At 52.5% G+C, this 20,081-nt stretch overlaps 1 protein-coding gene across 2 annotated transcripts in view; it reads right to left on the bottom strand.

Moving 5' to 3' along the window:
* OPA1 (OPA1 mitochondrial dynamin like GTPase) overlaps nt 1–20,081 on the bottom strand; it is a 568,764-nt gene that overhangs the window by 310,285 nt on the left and 238,398 nt on the right. For both annotated transcript variants that reach the window (XM_029616769.1, XM_029616770.1), the window contains 2 exons: nt 19,922–19,986; nt 6,338–6,414 (listed from right to left, as the gene is read on the bottom strand). In XM_029616769.1, coding sequence (XP_029472629.1) covers nt 6,338–6,414; nt 19,922–19,986 — 142 coding nt within the window. The remainder of the gene's footprint in view (nt 1–6,337; nt 6,415–19,921; nt 19,987–20,081) is intronic.

Genomic DNA, 20,081 nt, shown 5'->3' with positions numbered 1-20,081 from the left:
GCAGATGGAGTCAGCCCAAAGCTTCGAGGGGGCGTCACCATAAGTACTACTACCCCCTCTGCAGGAGTTCAGTATCGAGAATATCAAAGCCCGAGGAAACAGAAACCCCTGAATTGGATCAAGTTTAAACAAGACGGCAACAATAAGCCGCTGAATTTTAAATAGAGAAACTGTACCACCAACGATGTGACCTCCCACCAACGGATGGGAGGTCACATCGCGTGTCTACCCCCAGGAAAACAGTCACAAAACAGTGAAACAGGGAACACGTGAGAGAAAAAACAGTAGAAAAGACACTACCATAGAACAGCTGAGTCGAATCAGCCACCAAAAACAGCTGAGCAGGATGAAGACCCAAATGCGGTGGGCGTCTGGACTGATCCATGGTACTACAGGAACGAAAATTAGCAGGTAAGTAATAATTTTCTTTTCCCTGTACGTACCTGGATCAGTCCAGACCGTGGGATGTACCCAAGCTTCCCTAAACCGGGTGGGGTCCTGCGAGGCCCGCTCGTAGAACCTGTTCGCCAAAGTGTCCATGGACGGAAGAGGCGAGGTGTAGGCGATAATGTCTTGAGAACGTGTGCAACGACTTCCAGGTGGCCGCTCTACAGATTTCTTGCGAAGAGACCGAGCGGGTCTCCGCCCAGGAGGCTGCCTGAGACCGGGTAGAATGCGCTACAATGCCGGGCGGCGGAGACCACCCCACCCCAATGTAGGAAGCGGCAATGCCGGCCTTCAGCCATCTGGCAATGGTCGTCTTCGAGGCCTGAGATCCCTTCCGGGGCCCGGACCAAAGGACGAAGAGATGATCAGAAGTCCGGAAATCATTCGTAGCCTCCAGGTAGATACGCAGAGTGCGCTTGACATCAAGGAGCCGGAGAGACCTCGGCTCAGACGAAGGGAAAGATGGCAGTTCCACCGTCTGATTCACATGAAACGCAGAAACCACCTTCGGAAGGAAGGAGGGCACCGTACGCAGAGACACCCCCGAATCGGAGAACCGGAGATAGGGCTCTCTACACGACAGAGCCTGGAGCTCCGAAATCTGCCGAGCCGAGCAGATGGCCACCAGGAACACAGTCTTGAGAGTGATATCCTTGATCGTCGCATTCCGCAGCGGTTCAAATGGAGGTCCCGACATGGACCGTAGTACCAGATTGAGACTCCAGGAGGGACAAGGGTCCCGCAATGGAGGTCGCAAATGTTTGACCCCCTTGAGAAAATGGACTATGTCTGGATGTTGTAACAGAGAACCTCCGTCACGCAGAAGGGAGCCAAGAGCGGCCACTTGAACCCGAAGTGAGTTGTAAGCGAGACCCTTGTCCACTCCCGCTTGTAGGAACTGGAGGATCTGGGGAACCGACGCCTCCGCTGGTCTTGTGTTCAGGCCGGTTCACCACAGCTCGAACACCTTCCAGACCCGCACATAGGCCACAGACGTGGAAGTCTTCCGCGAACGCAGCAGCGTTGACACTACCGCCTCCGGGTAGCCCCGTCGTCGGAGGCGGCGCCTCTCAAAAGCCAGGCCTCAAGACAGAAGAGTTCTGCCTGGTCGAAAAATACCGGTCCCTGGTGGAGGAGGCGGGGAAGATGTCCCAGCCGGATGGGTCCGTCGATTACCAGGAGGAGGAGGTCCGCGAACCAAGGACGTCTTGGCCACTCTGGCGCGACAAAGATTACAGTCCCCTGATGAGCCTCTATCCGACGGAGTAGTCTTCCCACCAGCGGCCACGGGGGGAACGCGTAGAGGAGCAGATCGGCCGGCCAAGGGAGCGCGAGAGCATCGACGCCCTCCGCCCCCCGCTCTCTCCGGCGACTGAAGAAACGAGGAGCCTTGGCATTCTGTGCAGTCGCCATGAGATCCAGGTGGGGGGATCCCCACCTCCGGATGAGCAACTGCATGGCCTCGTCGGAGAGGGACCACTCTCCGGGATCCAGCAGCTGACGGCTGAGGAAATCCGCCTGGACGTTGTCCACGCCTGCGATGTGCGAGGCCGCCAGACGGCCCAGATGTCGTTCCGCCCACTGCATCAGCATTGCGGCCTCGATCGCGACCTGCGGGCTGCGAGTGCCGCCCTGTCGATTGATGTAGGCCACCGTGGTCGCGTTGTCCGATAAGATTCTGACTTCCCGATTCCGAAGGAGTGGAAGAAAGTGGAGGAGCGCCAGCCTGACCGCTCTGGTCTCCAGACGATTGATGGACCACTTCGCCTCTTCCGCTGACCACGTCCCTTGTGTGGCGCTGCGGTCGCAGACTGCTCCCCAGCCTATGAGACTGGCGTCGGTGGTTACCACTACCCAATTTGGCAGATCGAGGGACACGCCGCGAGCCAGATGCTCCGGGACCATCCACCAGGCCAGACTGCTCCTGGCAAACTGGGGCAGTGGAAGGATCACCTGGTAGTCCTGCGAAAGAGGTTTCCAACGGGATAGAAGCGCTCGTTGCAGAGGCCGGAGGTGCACAAATGCCCAAGGGACCATGTCGATGGTGGAACCCATGACCCCCAGGAGCTGCAGATAGTCCCAGGAGGTGGGAGCTGGTAATGCAGAAAACCGCTGTATGTGCTCCCGCAGGGCTTGCACCTTGTCCTGGCGTAGAAAGACCGCGCCCAGACGGGTGTCGAAGGTCGCCCCCAAGAAGCCCAATCGCTGCGAGGGCACGAGGGAGCTCTTGGAGAAGTTGACCACCCATCCCAGGGACTGCAGAAACTCTATCACCCTGGCCACAGCAGCCTGTCCATGCCGAAAAGACTTCGCTCTGATGAGCCAATCATCCAGATAAGGGTGAACTAGAATACCCTCCTTCCGAAGGGCAGCCGCCACAACAACCATTATCTTGGTGAAGGTGCGCGGGGCCGTTGCCAATCCGAACGGAAGCGCCACAAACTGGAAATGCTGGTCCAGGATCTTGAAACTTAGAAGCCGATGATGCTCCCGTCGGATGGGGATGTGAAGGTAGGCCTCCGTCAGGTCCAAGGAGGCCAGGAACTCCCCTCGATGCACCGCCGCGATCACCGAACGCAGCGTTTCCATGCGGAACCGGACCACCCGAAGGGACTTGTTGACTTCCTTCAAGTCCAGTATGGGGCGGAAGGACCCGTCTTTCTTCGGTACCACGAAGTAGATGGAATAGTGGCCCGAGCCCACCTCTCCGGAGGGTACGGGCACAATGGCGCCTATCTCCCACAGTCTGTCCAGTGTCAGCTGCACCGCCCTTCGCTTGATGGCCGAGCCGCAGGGAGAGAAGATGAACCGTCCCTTGGGAGCGCGGACAAACTCCAACGCGTAGCCGTGTCCTATGGTGTCCAAGACCCACTGATCCGAGGTGATCCGTGCCCACTCCTCGTAGAAGAACGCTAGCCGCCCCCCAATCTTGGGGACGGCGGAGTGGGCGAGCTGAACATCATTGCGAGGACTGGGAGAAGGTTGTCCTGCCGAGGGAAGCGGGACGCGCGGGGCGGCGCCCGCGAAAGGAGCGCGACCAGGGCTGAGACCTGGAGGGAGAAGGCCGGGCTGTCGCCGGTCTGTAACTCCTGTAGCGTCTTTGCGCCCTGGCTCTGGTCCGGGAGGACGAAACAGCCCTGGTGGAGCGATATCTGTCTTCCGGCAGGCGATGGACCGCGTTTTCCCCCAGCGACTTGATGATCTGGTCCAGATCCTCCCCGAATAGGAACTTACCCCTGAATGGCAGGGAACCCAGGCTCGACTTGGAGGACGTATCCGCCGCCCAGTTGCGTAGCCATAGGAGTCGACGCGCCGCCACCACCGAGGCCATGGAGCGGGCGAGGACCCTGAAGAGATCATAGGAGGCGTCAGCCCCGTAAGCCACCGCGGCTTCCAGCCTATCCGCCTGGGCGGCCTCCTCGGGTGGCAGCACCTGGGAAGTGAGCAGTAGCTGCACCCAGAGAAGACTAGCCCGCTGGGCAAGCGAGCTGCACATCGCCGCCCGCAGCCCCACTGCGGAGACCTCGAAGACCCGCTTGAGGAAGACTTCCAACTTGCGATCCTGCGTATCCCTTAACGCCACTCCACCCGTCACCGGAATGGTCGTCCTCTTCGTGACCGCCGTCACCGCGGAGTCCACCCTGGGTACCTTGATGAGATCCAGAAAATCTTCCGGCAGCGGGGTACAGCCTCTCCATGGCGCGGCTGCCCTTTAGAGCAGCTTCCGGGGAATCCCATTCCCTAGTGAGAAGTTGCAGAAACGACTCGTGAATGGGAAACGCCCGCGCCCGCGGACGAAGTGCTGCCAGTACCGGATCCCCCTTCTTCGAAGAAGTGACGACAGCGGGCGCGACAGGAGCTGGCAGGTCCGGCGGGGGATCGAGGTCCAACCCCTGAATAATTTGCGGGATTAGGTCATCCAGCTCTTCCCGCTGGAAAAGGCGCAGCGTGCGCGGATCCTCTCCCTCTGACGTAGAGTCCCCTTGTCCCGCAGCGGCAGGGTCCGATCCCGGGGAAACTGGGTCCGACCCAGTCCCCCCCGAACCCACAGGAAGCCGGACGTGGGCGGGGAGCTGTGGGGCCCCTACGCCCACCGGAGGTGGGGGGGCCGGAGAGAGGGACGAAGGTCGCGGTAGCTTGGGTGGTGGAGGCCCCGCGGGAGCAGCCAGTTCCTGCAGGTACGCTGTGTGCATCAGACGAATAAACTCTGGAGAAAACCCCGGCCTACTCGGGGGGACCTCCGCGGGTGGGAGCCCCGGGGGACCCTGCCCCTGTGAGTCCACCTCAGGATCTGTCTCCGGTAGTAAGTTCGGGGGAGAGCCCTCCGAGGCATCCCCATCCCCCAGCACCGTCTGACCTCCTTCGGGGCGCAGCGCATGTAAAATGGCCACCGTTCCCGCCAAGAATGGGGGAGGGGCCGGCCCACGCCGCCCAGGCAAGGCTGCTAATGTGGAAAAATGAGTGCGGAGCCCGGACGTGCCTTCCCCCCCCCTGGGAGGCACCTAGCACAGATGCCCTCCCTGGAAATGCGCGATCCTGGCTCGCCGCAGGCCGAGCAACGCGACGGCCGCGGCATAGCAATCGCGAAGATAAGACAAACCCCGGCGGTAAAAAGCACTCGGGCAGCCTCGGGGAGGGAGGGGGGGGCCACGAGACGGCGCGCCGCTGCGGGGGGGCCCGGACGGCCTGCACTACCCGCCGAGAAAAAAACCAAGCGGCGCCGCGGGGGGGCCTTCCTGGCCTCACAACCCGCTGATCTGAATTGCTCTCCCTGCTGCCCATGAGGAGCCGGCAAAATGGCCGCGGGAGCAGGCGAAGACGCTAGGAGGCCGGTCTCACCGGCAGTCGCATCCACCTAGCTGAAAAAGAAATTACAGCCAAGAAAATCACAGAAAAGCGACTTACCCCGGTAAAGACACAGACCAGCGCCGAGAGAGGAGAAAAGGGAGGCAGAGAGCCAGCACAACAAAGAAGCCACGCCTCCCCAATTAATCAATTAACCTTTTTTTTTTTTTTTTTTTTTTTTAAACTGAAGTACAACTTGATCCAAGCAAAGCTAACAACACAGAGAAGAAAGCCCTAAACAAGGGGAAACAAAAGAGGTTATAGGAAATCGGGAGCAAGCCCAGATTCCCCTACTCGCATCTGCTGGAGTCAGAAGATACTGAACTCCTGCAGAGGGGGTAGTAGTACTTATGGTGATGCCCCCTCGAAGCTTTGGGCTGACTCCATCTGCTGGATTGGGGACATAACCCACGGTCTGGACTGATCCAGGTACGTACAGGGAATACCAGTTCCTTTCAAACATGGGAAATAAGGAGCTCAACTCCTCATTATGGAAGAGACGAATCACTTGCGTGTCATCTCCCTCCGTTATCGGGACCTCTTCCAGATACGCCTTGTCCTTATCCCCATCGACATCCACCGTGAGATCTGCTGGGTCATCCTGATCCAACCCTGAACTAACCCCATGATCATCTAGGTCCAAATCATCTGAGCCGTCAGTCCCAGCCGGCACAGGACCCCCTGGCCACCAGCCAAGGAGCCCCTCGGCCTCTTTGCAAACATGAAGTCTATATGTTGATGTCACGATCCTATCATCTTGAGCTTAATAGGAGCAAAGTGCAACCTTATTACACAGAATTAAAAAAAAAAAAAAGCCACCATGTAGATTCTGGAGATAAATGGAATTCTTTGTAGGTTGTGAAAGCTTTTTTTTTTAGAATCAAGATAAGAATATTCTAAAAGCTATAGGATAATATTAGACATGAAGAAGGTCCTGAGTGATCAGGACTGCTCATGTACAGCATCATTTGGTCCAATGCAATGTATTTCACATCCTAGAAACAACGAACTATGGATGCCAATTTCATTTCAAGAAGGTACTTACCAGTGCTTCGGTGTAACCTGGCTCAAACTTATAACCTCATCCAGGATTTCATTCTTAGCTTTTTCAAACAGCTCGTTCTGAGCAAAAGAAAAAGAAAGCAGAAAGTAACTGTCAGGCACTGTGCAAAGTTATTCTGGAAAGTACACATGAACCAAACATTCTGCTGTTATACACAAACTTAAGAGAATAATATAGATTGTATCTGGCCAATCTACTGGTAAAAACAAGTTTGCTTATCGTAAACATTGTTTCCGTAGATAGCAGGATGAATTAGCCATGCTGTCATGGGATCTGTCCATCAGGTCCGGGAGGCGGAGCTTGATAAAGCAGAGGTTAATTCTTTGTATCCTCTGCGCCTGCGTGTGTGTGTTCCCGCGCAGGCAGATCTACTTTCCTCAGTCTGTGATTAAGCAGTATAAACCTTTGGTGTATTGTGATTGCCAGGGAGGAGGGTGGGTCAGCATGGCTAATTCATCCTGCTATCTACGGAAACAACGTTTACGGTAAGCAAACTTGTTTTTTCCCGTCGATAGCAGGGCTGAATTAGCCATGCTGTCATGGGAGTCACAAGCTCCCAATTAATAGACGAGTGGCAATCACTGGTCATGATCCATTGCAGCTTGTAGGACTGAGCGACCTAATTGTGCATCTGATGACGTTTGCTGATCTAGCCAATAATGTCTAGTAAACGTATGTAAGGAAGTCCAAGTCGCCGCCTTACAAATGTCTATGGGCTGTATGTTTCTGAGATGAGCCCAAGAGGTTGCTAGGGCCCGAACTTGGTGAGCCTTTGGCTTGCTTGAGAGGACATTATTTCTTTTGTCGTAGCAGAACTGAATACATTGAACTATCCAGCTGGAGATGGTACGTTTCGAAACTGATAGTCCTGGGGCTTTAGGGTCGAAGGATAGGAATAGCTGTGAAGGACGTGTGGAAGAAGACGTCCTATTCTTATAGTAAGCGAGAGCTCTTTTACAGTCTAGGGTGTGAAGCAAAGCTTCTCTCAACGATGCATGTGGTTTAGGAAAAAATATGGGAAGCTCTATAGTCTGATTAATGTGAAATTGAGACACGACCTTTGGCAAAAATGTAGGATGAGTTCGAAGGACTACCTTCTGATGAAAGAACTGTAAATATGGTTCATAATGCACTAGTGCTTGCAGCTCACTGACTCGTCTAGCTGAGGTGACGGCTACTAGGAACACCACCTTCCAAGTGAGGAATTTTATGTGTGCCAATTCCAATGGTTCAAATGGAGGAAGCATGAGCTGTTCCAGTACTATATTTATATTCCAGGGAACCGGCAGTTTGTTTGTGGGGGGTCTTATATGTAGGAGACCCCTGAGGAAACGAGTAAGTAAAGGGTGAGTGGCTATAGAGGCCTGCTTATATGGTTTGTGATAGGCCGCAATGGCACTGAGGTGCACTCTAATAGAATTTGTGGCGAGTCCCGTTTCGAATAAGGTATGAAGATAATCCAGCAAGAGCTGTGGTGAGCAGTCAATAGGAGATATTTGCTGGGCTATTCACCATGTGGTATACCTTTTCCATTTATACTGGTAATTGCGCCTAGTAGAGGGTTTCCTGGATTCCAGTAGGATGCGTTGAGCAGCAAGAGAGACATTTTGCTCAGCTAGTAACCACCTGTCAATCTCCACGCCGTTAAGTGTAGGGATGAGTGCAGTGGGTGTAACAGCGTTCCCTGATCCTGCCCTAGTAGATCTGGTCGCTGTGGCAGCCGTATCGGTGGCTCGGTGGAGAGGTGCAGGAGGTAACTGTACCAGGGCTGTCTGGGCCAGGCTGGGGCAATGAGGATCAATTGAGCCTTGTCCATTATGCATTTTTGAATTGTTCTGGTGAGCAAGGGAATGGGCGGAAACGCGTATAGAAGCCCTGGAGTCCACGGAATGAGGAAGGCATCCTGTACCATCCGAAACTTGCTGGGCCGAATCGAACAGAACTGCGGAAGTTGCGCATTGAGTTCCATCGCAAATAAGTCTATCAATGGCGTGCCCCACCTGGCAAATATACTGAGCACTACGTCCCGGTTGAGGGACCATTCGTGTAGGTGGAAGATTCTGCTCAATCTGTCCGCCCTCGTGTTTGCTATCCCCGGCAAGTAGGTGGCTTGGAGATGTATGGAATGCTGGTGTGCAAATTGGAAGGTGAGCAATGCTTCTTTGCATAGGGTCCAAGAGCCCGAGCCGCCCTGTTTGTTGACATAGAACATTGCCACTTGATTGTCTGTGTATACCATGACTCGTCGTCCTTTCAGAAAGGGTTGAAACGCTTGGAGAGCGTTGCGAATCGCTCGAAGCTCTAGGAAATTTATTTGCATTGCCTGCTCTGTTAAGGACCAGAGCCCTTGTGTTTCATGGACCTCCAGATGTGCCCCCCAGCCGTTGTCAGAACAGAGTCGTGCATTGGCTGTCGGAATAATGCTCCTTTTACTAATGTGGATGGAAGGAGCCACCAAGTTATGTCCTTTTTCATTTCTGCGGTGAGGGTAATCGATTGTGTGAGTGGTTGGGAGTGTTGACTCCATTGCCTTTTGAGTCCCCACTGCAGCCGTTGCATGTGCAATTTGGTATTTGGGACTAGAAAATTGGCCGCAGCCATGTGGCCTAGAAGGACTAGGATTTGTCTGGCCGACGAGGTTGGCCTCGGTAAGAGGTCGCGCAGGAGGTTCTGCATCTGTGTTTGCCGGTCCTGTGGTAGAAATGCCCTGGATTGGGTGGTGTCCAGGTACGCCCCTATGAATTGTAGGTGTTGTGTCGGCGTTAGGTGAGACTTTTTGAAATTGACTACCAGACCGAGTTGGTGTAGGCAACGAAGGATTCGATCTAGCTGACAGAGGAGGCGGTCCTGCGATGGCGCTACCACTAGCCAGTCGTCCAGATAAGGAAAAATCGTTATCCCCTGTTGTTGGAGATGAGCCACCACCACTACCATGCACTTGGTAAACACCCTGGGTGCCGCTGATAAACCGAAGGGAAGTACCCTGTACTGGTAATGTTGCTGTCTGTAGGTGAAGCAAAGGTATTGCCAAGAAGAGGGGTGGATTGGAATGTGAGTATACGCGTCCTTCAGGTCGATGGAACACATCCAATCGTTGGGTTGCAGTAAGGGTAGGATGGATTTCAAGGATACCATCTTGAATTTCTCCTTTTTCAGACATTTGTTGAGTTCCCGAAGATCTAGAATAGGTCGCAGGCCTTCCGATTTCTTGGGAATTAGGAAATATGGGGATTAAAATCCTTGATTGTGGTTGTGCGAGGGTAGTCGGACAATTGCCTTCTGTTGGCATAGATGTAATATCTCCTGTTGGAGTTGCGGATGATCCCGGAAGGCCCTGATGGAGGGAACGTGCGGGAGATGCGGTTTGGACTGAAACTGCAGACGGTAACCTTGATTGACTATGTCCAGTACCCACTGATCCGATGTTATCTGATTCCAAACTGCCACCCGGGACTGGATTCTTCCTGGCGGGAATGGTTGGAGTGATGGTGGTTGCAAGCTCAAAAAGACTGAGTGGTTTTCGGGGCAGTCGATTGCTGCTGCGTCTTGACGCTGCGCGCGAGGCCTATCCCTCCGAGGCAGAGTAGACTGCTGTTGTTGTTGCTGCGGTCTCTGATAGGGTTGATATGTTTGGTAGGTCTGAGAGCGGTATCCTTGATATTGGCGGAAGGGTCTCCTTCCGTAGGTGGATTTACGGTGGTATGGAGCAAATCGTTTCGACGGATGGTAAGTTGCATGAGAGTGCAGGGACTGTACGGCTAGTGCTTCATCTTTGAGCTTACCCACCGTTTCTTGCAATTTAGCCCCAAACAGGTTATCGCCCGTACAGGGCAGGTTGGCAAGTTTGCTGTGCACATCTTCTCTAATGGAACTAGAGCGAAGCCATGCCGTTCTGCGAGCCGCGATGGCCGTCGCGGACGCTCTGGAGGAGGTCTCCATGCCCTCATAGATTGAGCGGAGTAGATGACGTGAACATTCCTCCATATCATGCAGGGTTTGCGGTGTTTGTCCCCCCGCGGTGGAAAGGAGGCCTTTAGTGGCCTGGATGCAATCGTATAGATATTGCACCATATAAAATTGGTGGTGCATTATACGTGTTGTGAGCATCGAGTTCTGGTATATCTTCCTTCCCACCTCATCCAGATACCTATGGTCTTTATTCGGTGGATAAGATGTGTGGAGTTTTGGTTTCTTAAAGCGTTGCATCGCGGACTCGACCACCACTGACTCATGCGGCAGTTGCGGAAGAGCATATGGAGTTTCCTTTCTAATTCTAAATTTAATATCCATCTTCCTGGATACTGATTGCATGGTCTGAGGGGTCTCCCACGACTTTAATAGCAATCGGTGTAGTAGGTCATGAGGTGGAAGCGTGGTCTGTTCACCTGGAACGTCGAAAATTTTTAGAAGCCCCAACGTTTCAGCTCTGGGGTCCTGTTCCTTTTGAATTTGTAGCTGAAGAATATTTCCTATCTTTTCCAAAAACTTCGGATAGGAAAGATCTTCAGGAGGTGAGTATGGTTCTTGTTGACCTTCTTGAGGGTCTGAGGGAAACCCAGTAGATGAAGTAGGTGAATCGGAAAAAGAATCGTCCTGGTCACGCGAGACAGAACGGGCTGGTGACAGCGGACTAGCTCGTTCCCGTAGGGGAGAAAGCTGCACGTTCGCGTCCTCTAGCAGTTCTGAAGATGTATGAACTTGTTTGGGGCTCCCTTTATCCTTCTCAATGATAAAGGATGCTTGAATGGCTTCGTAAAACCCTGACAAGGACTGTGATAACTGCCAGAAGGCATCCTTTGCCGTCTGCGGCATCGCTTTTGCCATGTTCAGTCCTTGTTGACCTTCCTGAGGACTAGAAGTGTGATGTGAATGGTCCGGTTCAGACATCGAACCCGGCGAAGCGTGAGATGATGTGAGATATATCGGGGAGTCATCGTCTCGGTGATGGGAAAAACGAGACAACCTGGACGTTGAAGGGCTAGTTGGTTTATGTCGTGGATGTTTTGTCTTGTGGTCCCGGTATGGGTCCCGCTTTCTTTCTTTACTACGACGAGAGACGAGGTCGTCTGACGGGTTACGCGGGTTCCGGGAGCTGTGCGAGGAGGAACTGGATCTTCTATGATGAGAACTATGTGAAGAGGAGTTATCTGACCTCTTGCGTTTATGAGACTCCCTTTTTGTCTCCGACAATGCGTATAACTTCGGGTCTCGGTTTGTAGGTATAGTCACAAACCTCCCTGTGGGCTCCTTTGTGTGTACGTTTGACGAACGACCCCCTACATCCTTGGAAGGACCCGGTATCTCTCGCCCTCCTTTTGAATGGTCCGGCGTCGCGTGACTTGTGGAGTCCTGACGCTTAATAAGGCTTGTCGGCGGCACCTGTTTTCCTGGTACCGCAGGGCCTTTTGGTGCCTTTTGAAGGTGCCTGATTTCATGTGGCTTCGTATGTTTTCCTGGCGTCTTATCCTTTGGCACCGTTCGGTCCTTCGGCGCAGTACTGTCTTTCGGCGCAGTACTGTCTTTCGGCACCGTATGGTGTTTCGGCGCCATATGGGATTTCCGCTCCTTGTGGGCCTCCCACGTCATAGGGTTTCTCGGCGCCGTTACTCCCTTCGGCGCCGTGCGCTCCATTTGCTGCGGGGGCGCGAGTTTTGATGCCGCAGTGTTCAGTGTCGGCTTGTGCGGCGCCTTAGCGGGTGGAATGTTTGGCGCCGCGTCTTTGGCCTTCTGAGCCTTGTGGTGCCGTTTTTGCAGTTCATGACGCGATCCCTCCAGAGGGCGCGGTGAGGGGCTGAGACTCGGCGTCAAATGGCGGGACGTTTCGGTTTGCCTATGAGGCGATCGGCTACGTCTCGAGTCTTTACTGGACGTCGAATGAGAGGATAGTTTTCGGTAAGGAAGGGTCGCAGAGTCCTGGTCCCCTGTTACCTGACTATCGGACAGAGCCTTAGGTGCCGAATATTGTATCTTCTTCACCGGTCCCGGTGAAGAGTGGGCCTCTGACGCTTCCGGCGTGCTGAGAAGTTCTCGGAGTCTGTAGGCCCTCTGTCGCTTCGCCCTGGGGGACATCTTCGCACAAAATTCGCAGTTTGACACGTCGTGCGCGCTGCCCAGGCACCGGTAACACCTGTCATGCCCGTCTATTACCGACATCACTCGGTTGCAGCGGCAGCGTTTAAATCCTGATTTAGACATCTGAGGAAAGTCTTGGCTCTGCGTGCGATCCCGCGCGCGGAAAAAACAGACTGAGGAAAGTAGATCTGCCTGCACGGGAACACACACACGCAGGCGCAGAGGATACAAAGAATTAACCTCTGCTTTATCAAGCTCCGCCTCCCGGACCTGATGGACAGATCCCATGACAGCATGGCTAATTCAGCCCTGCTATCGACGGGAAAAGATCAAGATTACACAAGCCATTGAACCAACTACACAGCTCAACCTGATATTTTTGCATTGATGACATTAGTTCCACTTGTACTACTACAAACAAAAAACAAATCTTGCAAACTCATACAGAAGAGTCAAGTTCGCAAAAGGTTTTCCCAGAGCAACAGAAGCTCATGGGGTGTAAAAAGCCAGTGCAACAATTACATTACCAAAACAGGAAACAAAAATAATGTTAGAGAGCATTTTTATATCACCTTTAATCTTCTGCCATGACATTTGGGTAATACAGATAAACAACCCTGAAATATCAAGTGAAGGATCAGCTATAACAGCAGGTAGAGAGCAACTGCCCCTTTAGGTTTGTATTTATTTAAAAGCATTTATATTTAGCTTAAAATGGATTCCACTATTACAATCCCGTTTGTAAGTGACTCCAAACTTGAATTATTAGATTCTCCATGTGCTGTCAGAGAGAACTGATGGCGCCCTTAACGTTACAGTGTGCAGCCGAGGAGGGGTACCTGTAGGTATGGGCTAGTGCTACTGAAACTAATGGGACAGCCTATGACTGCCACAACCTAATCCACTAGCTGGGAATACACCCTGATCTGTCTTTGATGTTGTTATAATCGTATTTTATAGTTGTGCCCTCTGTTTCCTGGTTCTCCTCCCAAACCTATGACCACTCAGTGTGTCTCCTTTAGTTGTGTCACTCCTCTCCCCTTCCTTCTGACTTCTCTCCTTTTATTCCTTTTCTACTACAATTAGAGGGGAGAAAGGAAAATTGGTTCTTACCTGATAATTTTCATTCCTGTAGTACCACGGATCAGTCCAGACTCCTGGGTTTTGCCTCCCTTCCAGCAGATGGAGACAGAGAAAGTTTTGAGAGACTCTGCCATATATACCAAGGTCCCACCCACAGTCTGCCAGTATTACTCAATGTCAAAGCAGAATGGATCAAACCAAACTAACTATATACAGGAACCATAAACCCAAACAAGAAACCGGATCTCTAAGGCTGACCATGACCCAAACCCGATAATCCAAATCTTCAGAATCTCCTTAGAACAATTATCGACCGAGCGGACTCTCCCGTGACTTAATGCTGAGAAAGGGTGGGACTCTGGACTGATCCGTGGTACTACATGAATGAAAATTATCAGGTAAGAACCAATTTTCCTTTCCCTGTACGTACCTGGATCAGTCCAGACTCCTGGGATGTACCAGAGCTAAATCACTTAGGGTGGGACCCGGAGAGGCCCGCTCGAAGCACACCTTCCCCAAATCCACCCGGGACCGGAGCCTGGACATCCAGCCGATAATGTTTTGCAAACGTATGCAGAGACTTCCATGTAGCCGCCCTACAAATCTCTTGAGGTGAAATGTGCTGACATTCTGCCGAGGAAGCCACCTGAGCTCTAGTAGAGTGCGCCCGAAAATTTACTGGCGAGGACTTTCCCCGCAGTAAATAAGCCAAGTTGATAGCTTTCTTCAACCAGCGAGCTATCGTAGTCTTGGAAGCCATATTGTCTCTCTTCGGACCACTCCACAGTACAAAAAGATGGTCCAACAATCGAAAGGCGTTCGTGACCTCCAGGTACTGTAGGAACGCTCTCCAAACATCCAACTTCCTGAAGTCTCACGCGAGGGGATCCGTCCAATCCACATCTGCAAACGATGGAAGTTCCACCAACTGATTCAGGTGAAAGGAGGAAACCACCTTCGGAAGAAAGGATGGGACCGTACACAACGAAACTCCCAACTCAGAAATCCGTAGGAAGGGCTCCCTACAAGACAACGCCTGAAGTTCTGACACCTGCCGCGCCGAGGACATAGCTATTAAAAACACCACTTTCAAAGTGAGATCCTTCAAGGTCGCTCTTTTTAAAGGCTCAAAGGGCGAACCACACAATGCGTTGACTAAATTCAGACTCCATGAAGGACAAGGGGACCGAAGTGGGGGATGCAAATGCTTTGCTCCTTGAAGAAAAAACAAGCCACATCCGGATATGTCGCCAAGGACAATCCATGGATGGAATCCCGGAATCAACCAAGAGCAGTCACCTGGACCCTATAGAGAACTGCACGACAAACCTTTTGCTAGACCGGCTTGCAGAAAACACAAAATATCCGCTAGAGATGCCCGGATGGGGGTCAATCTCCCGTGCAATACACCAGGCTTCAAACACCTTCCACACCCTGGCGTACGTTAAGGACGTAGACGACTTGTGCGATCTCAAAAGGGTAGTAACCACCGTGTCCGAATAACCCTTGCTTTTCAAACGACGCCTCTCAAAAGCCATGCCGCTAGACAAAAGCGATCCGCCTCCTCCAAACAAACAGGGTCTTGATGAAGGAGAACCGGGATGTCCCTTAGACGCAGGGGGCCCAACATGGCCAGGTTGAGTAGATCTGCAAACCATGGACACATCGGCCACTCCAGGGCGACCAAAATTACCTCCGCCGGATGGAGTTCTATCTGGCGAAGCATCTTCCCGATGAGGGGCCACGGCGGAAAGGCATAAAGCAGCACGTCAGTTGGCCAAGGGAATACTAGCGCGTCCACGCCCTCGGCACCTCTCTCCCTGCACCTGATGAAAAACCATGGGGCCTTGGCATTCTTGTAGGTCGCCATCAGATCTAGAGAGGAAGTGCCCCACTCGTCGCAAATGAGCCAAAAGGCCTCGTCCGCCAACTCCTACTCTCCTGGGTCGAGCCTGTTTCGACTGAGAAAGTCCGCCTGCACATTTTCAATGCCCGCTATGTGAGACGTCGCTATGCGGGATAAGTGCTGCTCTGCCCAGTGTATCAGTTTCTGCGCTTCCTCCACCACGGGGCGACTTTTGGTCCCTCCTTGGCGATCAATATACGCCACCGTAGTCACATTGTCGGACAGGACCCGGACCGATTTCCCCTGAACCAGAGGAAGGAACACTTGCAAGGCCAGAAGTACCACCCTGGTCTCCAGGTGATTGATGGACCACTGAGACTCCTATAGAGACCATTGTCCCTGCACCGACTTCTGAAGGCATACTGCTCCCCAACCGGAGAGGCTGGCATCCGTAGTCACTATTGTCCATTCGGGCATTAACCAGGGAAGCTCCCTTCTGCAAATTGTCCGAGCAAAGTCACCAGTCGAGACTGGCCCTCATCACCTCCGGGAGCGGGAGAGGGAGATGAAACTGGACTCCACCTGGACAGCAATGCCGATTGTAAAGGATGCATATGTGCAAAGGCCCATGGCACGAGCTCCAGAGTGGAAGTCATGGATCCCAAGACCCGCAGGTAATCCCACACCCGTGGAAGCTGGTTGACCAACAGAGCACGAACCTGGCCCTGTAGCTTGGTAATGCGGTCCGCCATCAGGAAAACATTCCCTTGTCGCATGTCGAACAGCACTCCCAGAAATTCCAAGGTCTGGGAGGGAACGAGCTGACTCTTGGTCAAGTTGATCACCCACCCGAGTAATCTCAACAGCTGTAGCACCTGGCAAACAGCCGCTTGACAAAGCTTCTCGGACTTAGCTCGAATCAACCAGTCGTCCAGATACGGATGTACTAACAAACCTTCCCTGTGAAGCTGAGCCACAACCACCACCATGATCTTGGTGAAAGTCCTGGGAGCGGTGGCCAGTCCGAACGGCAGAGCCCGAAACCGATAATGGTGACCTAGGATGAAAAATCTTAGAAACAGTTGGTGGTCCTTTCGTATGCCAATATGCAGGTATGCCTCAGTCAGGTCCAGTGATGCCAGGAATGCACCCTTTCTTACGGAGGCAATCACCGACCGCAGAGTCTCCATGCGGAAGCGAGGTACCCGAAGATAGCGATTGACTCTTTTTAAGTCTAGAGTGGGCCGGAAAGTTCCCTCTTTTTTCGGCACCACGAAGTAGATGGAATAATGGCCTTTTCTCTGTTCACCCGATGGAACTGGGGTAATGGCTCCCAAGGCCAGAAGCTGCCGTAACGTGTCGAGCACTGCCTGATGCTTTTCCTGGTATGTGCATGGAGACCTTAGGAGCAGGTCGTGGGGACGGCGTACAAAATCTAACGCGTAACCATGTCTTATCACCGTGAGGATCCACTGGTCCGACGTCACCTTGGCCCATTCCTCGTAAAAAAGGGACAGTCTGCCCCAACGACAACCTCCGAGGAGTGGGCCCGCCTCATCTCATTGTGAGGACTTAACTCCAGTGGACGCTTGGGGAGCTCCAGGCCTTCCGAACCGGCAGTCACGAAAGGACCGAGACCAGGACTGCTGTCTGTTAGCCCCTGGCCTAAAGGTAGGGCCCGCAGCCCTGGCCAGACGAAACTTCCGATTTCCCCGAAAACGAGATCTCGCAGAGAATGAACCTCTCGACTTGGCCTATCCTCCGGCAAATGATGGATCTTATTCTCTTCCAGAGATTGAATCAAATCCTCTAACTGCTTGCAAAAAGCAGCTTTCCCTTAAAGGGCATGGAGCTAAGTTGCACCTTTGACGAAATATCCACCAGTTTCTCAAACACAGGAGCCTGCACGCCAATACCACGGATACCATGGATCTGGCAGAGGCCCTCAACAGATTATGAAGTGCATCAGCACTATAAGAGACAACTGATTCGAGCTGGCCCGCTTGGAGAGCCTCACCCTCCGACGGGTCTTCATTTGCCTGCAGCTGTTGAACCCAACGGAGGCCCGCCCGCAAAGCAAAATTGCTACACATTGCGGCCTGCACCGCCAGTGCAGACACTTCAAAAATCTTCTTTAGTTGAAGTTCTAACTCTCTATCTTGAAGATCCTTGAGGGCCGTCGCTTCAGTAACCGGGATAGTGGTTCTCTTGGTGACTGCCGACACCGTCGAGTCCACCTTAGGAACTCGCAACAGCTCCAAAGCTTCCTCTGGCAAAGGATATAGCTTGTCCATAGCCTTACTCACCTTCAGCCCGAGGTCTGGGGTATCCCATTCTCGGAATAGCAAATCTGTGGCGGAAAAATGGAATGGAAATGAAGTAGTGGGGCCCCTCAGGCCCAACAAAACAGGATCCATAGTCCCCTGTTTAACTTCTTCCAGCAGCCCCTCGATCCCCAACTCCCTCAAAATAAAGGGGATGAGCGGGCCTAGCACCTCTCTCCTGAAAAAAGACAGACTACTTTTGGGTCATCCCCCTCAGCGACCTGCGCCCCATGGCCCTCGTCTGCTGGCAAGTCCGGATTCTCGTCCACCCCCAGCGGGGGCTTATCTTGCGAATCCTGGTCATCGGAGGTGTCCATATCCATCCGATGGCCACTGTTCCTAACAGGCGTTGCACCTTTGGGGGACTAGAGCCCGCCTTATCCATTTCCCGGCTTTCCTTAGACCTAGGTCGCTTCCGATTCGCCTTGTAGGAGACACCGGGAGAGGGACCCTCCTCAACCTGTTTCTTTCCTGCCTTCTTGGCCCTAAAGGCCTTATGCATAAATAATACAATCTCTGATGAGAAAGAAGAGGAAGAGGAGGTCTCCCCCGCTCCTGCAGGGCCATCATCTGTCCCAGTTGAATCTGGATCTGCATCCCCTGCTTCTCCGGAGAAGGTCTGTTGCGGGGATAAATCGGGGGACGGGGGGGGGAATCCCCTCCCCCCTCGTGTTCCTCGTGGCTCTCCTGCCTGTGCTGTCTGAGGACAAAATGGCTGCCATTCCCGTGCTCCGCAGGAACAGCTCAGCCGAGGCAGCCTGAGATGCAGGGGGGCTTGCGGCGGTCGTGCGTGCAGATTGCTGACCTTCCTAGGGTAAAACGGAGGGTCCCTCCCCTCCCAGAATACAGGCCGAACAAAGTCCATCGCCGGACAATCGCGCACGCACGGCATGCCAATGACTGGGGCATGACAGCCCTGCCGTGATCGAAAACAGCACCCCGGACCGGCGAATCAAAGTAACAAACCGAGCCGCAGTGCAAGAAGGAAAGGGAGAGTCAACGCCACTAAAAAACAACAAGGCAAACTTTTTTTTTTGTATAATTTACCCCCGGGCCGGCACGGCAGCCTGCGTGAGTCTCAGTTCCGTCTGGGGGAAGTGAGCCAGACTCTCCGGTATCACCCCCAGAGCTGCTCTTGTCCTTGGTGTTAGGGCCCTCGATCCCTACGAGCAGCTGCCTGCAACACGAGAGGGGATGGTCCCCTCAGGACCTCACAACCCTCCGGGCGGCTTGAGACTGCAACCTATGCCTTATGAAAATTAACTTCCTTTTTTTTTTTTTTTCAAACGAACTTTACGTCTAACCAGCCTCTCTGTCTACACTTTCAACTCAATTAACAAATCTATACTTTATCTACTGATCAAACCAGACTGTGGGCTTTTCACCTCAACCATCTGCTGGAGATAGAGGAATACTGGCAGACTGTGGGTGGCACCTTGGTATATATGGCAGAGTCTGTCAAAACTCTGTCTCCATCTGCTGGAAGGGAGGCAAAACCCAGGAGTCTGAACTGATCCGGGTACATACAGGGAACTCAAGAGGTGAAATTCTGTCTCATCTCAGTTCACTGCCTCTGTCACCCAATCTTTAATGCCCAACCACTAACTCAATGTTCCCCAAACTGAGCATCTCCTATATTTTCCCCCCTTGTCTCTGGGTCATGGGACTGACAACCGCCCAGTCCCCTGCATCTCTTTCACGGTGGCCACATCAGCTCTTTTGACAATTCCTTACAATTCAGCAAGCTTTAGAAGGTAGAAATTGTCAACAGAAAGGCTACCAGGCCCATCCAGTCTGGCTATACCCAATGCAATTAGACTGATGCTACTTCACGTTCAGTTTTCTCTTCACGTACCTATCACTATAGGACCTTTTGTGCTCATCTCATACTTTTTTGAATTCTAATACTGTTTTGGTTGCACTGTCTCCACTGGAAGACTATTCCTTGCAGTCAGCAGGCTTTCAGCAAATAAATGCTTTCCTATTTTATTCAAGTCTAATCCCACCCAGCCTTCCACCGCAAATCCTTATTCCAGAACTTCTTTTCTTCTGGCAATTAATGCATAATATATTAAACAGCTTTATTGTTTTTTTTTTTACATGGTTTACTGGGATTTGTTTTTAATGACTAAGTGCCTAGAAATTGGTTGTATTACTGCAATTTCTCCCACAATTACTTTTTATTTTTATTTATTTATAGAAAATCTTAGGAGGAGGAAAAACATGTCACAGAAATTTTACCCTGTCGAGCTCTCGGAGTCGCGGGTAATTGTTCTTCCATTCGGTCTCAAGATTAAAGCGTGTTGCTAGAAAAAAAGAAAATTAATGAATAGTGAGGTTTACAAATACTTCCCCCATCTCAACCTTTGCATGGTCGCTAGCGTGTCTACTAAAATCCCTG

The sequence above is a fragment of the Rhinatrema bivittatum genome, chromosome 9 (assembly GCF_901001135.1).
Source record: "Rhinatrema bivittatum chromosome 9, aRhiBiv1.1, whole genome shotgun sequence".
NCBI classification, from domain to species: Eukaryota; Metazoa; Chordata; class Amphibia; order Gymnophiona; family Rhinatrematidae; genus Rhinatrema; species Rhinatrema bivittatum.
The sequence above is the reverse complement of the archived record's forward strand: the minus strand, read 5'-3'. Positions and strand labels throughout refer to the sequence as shown.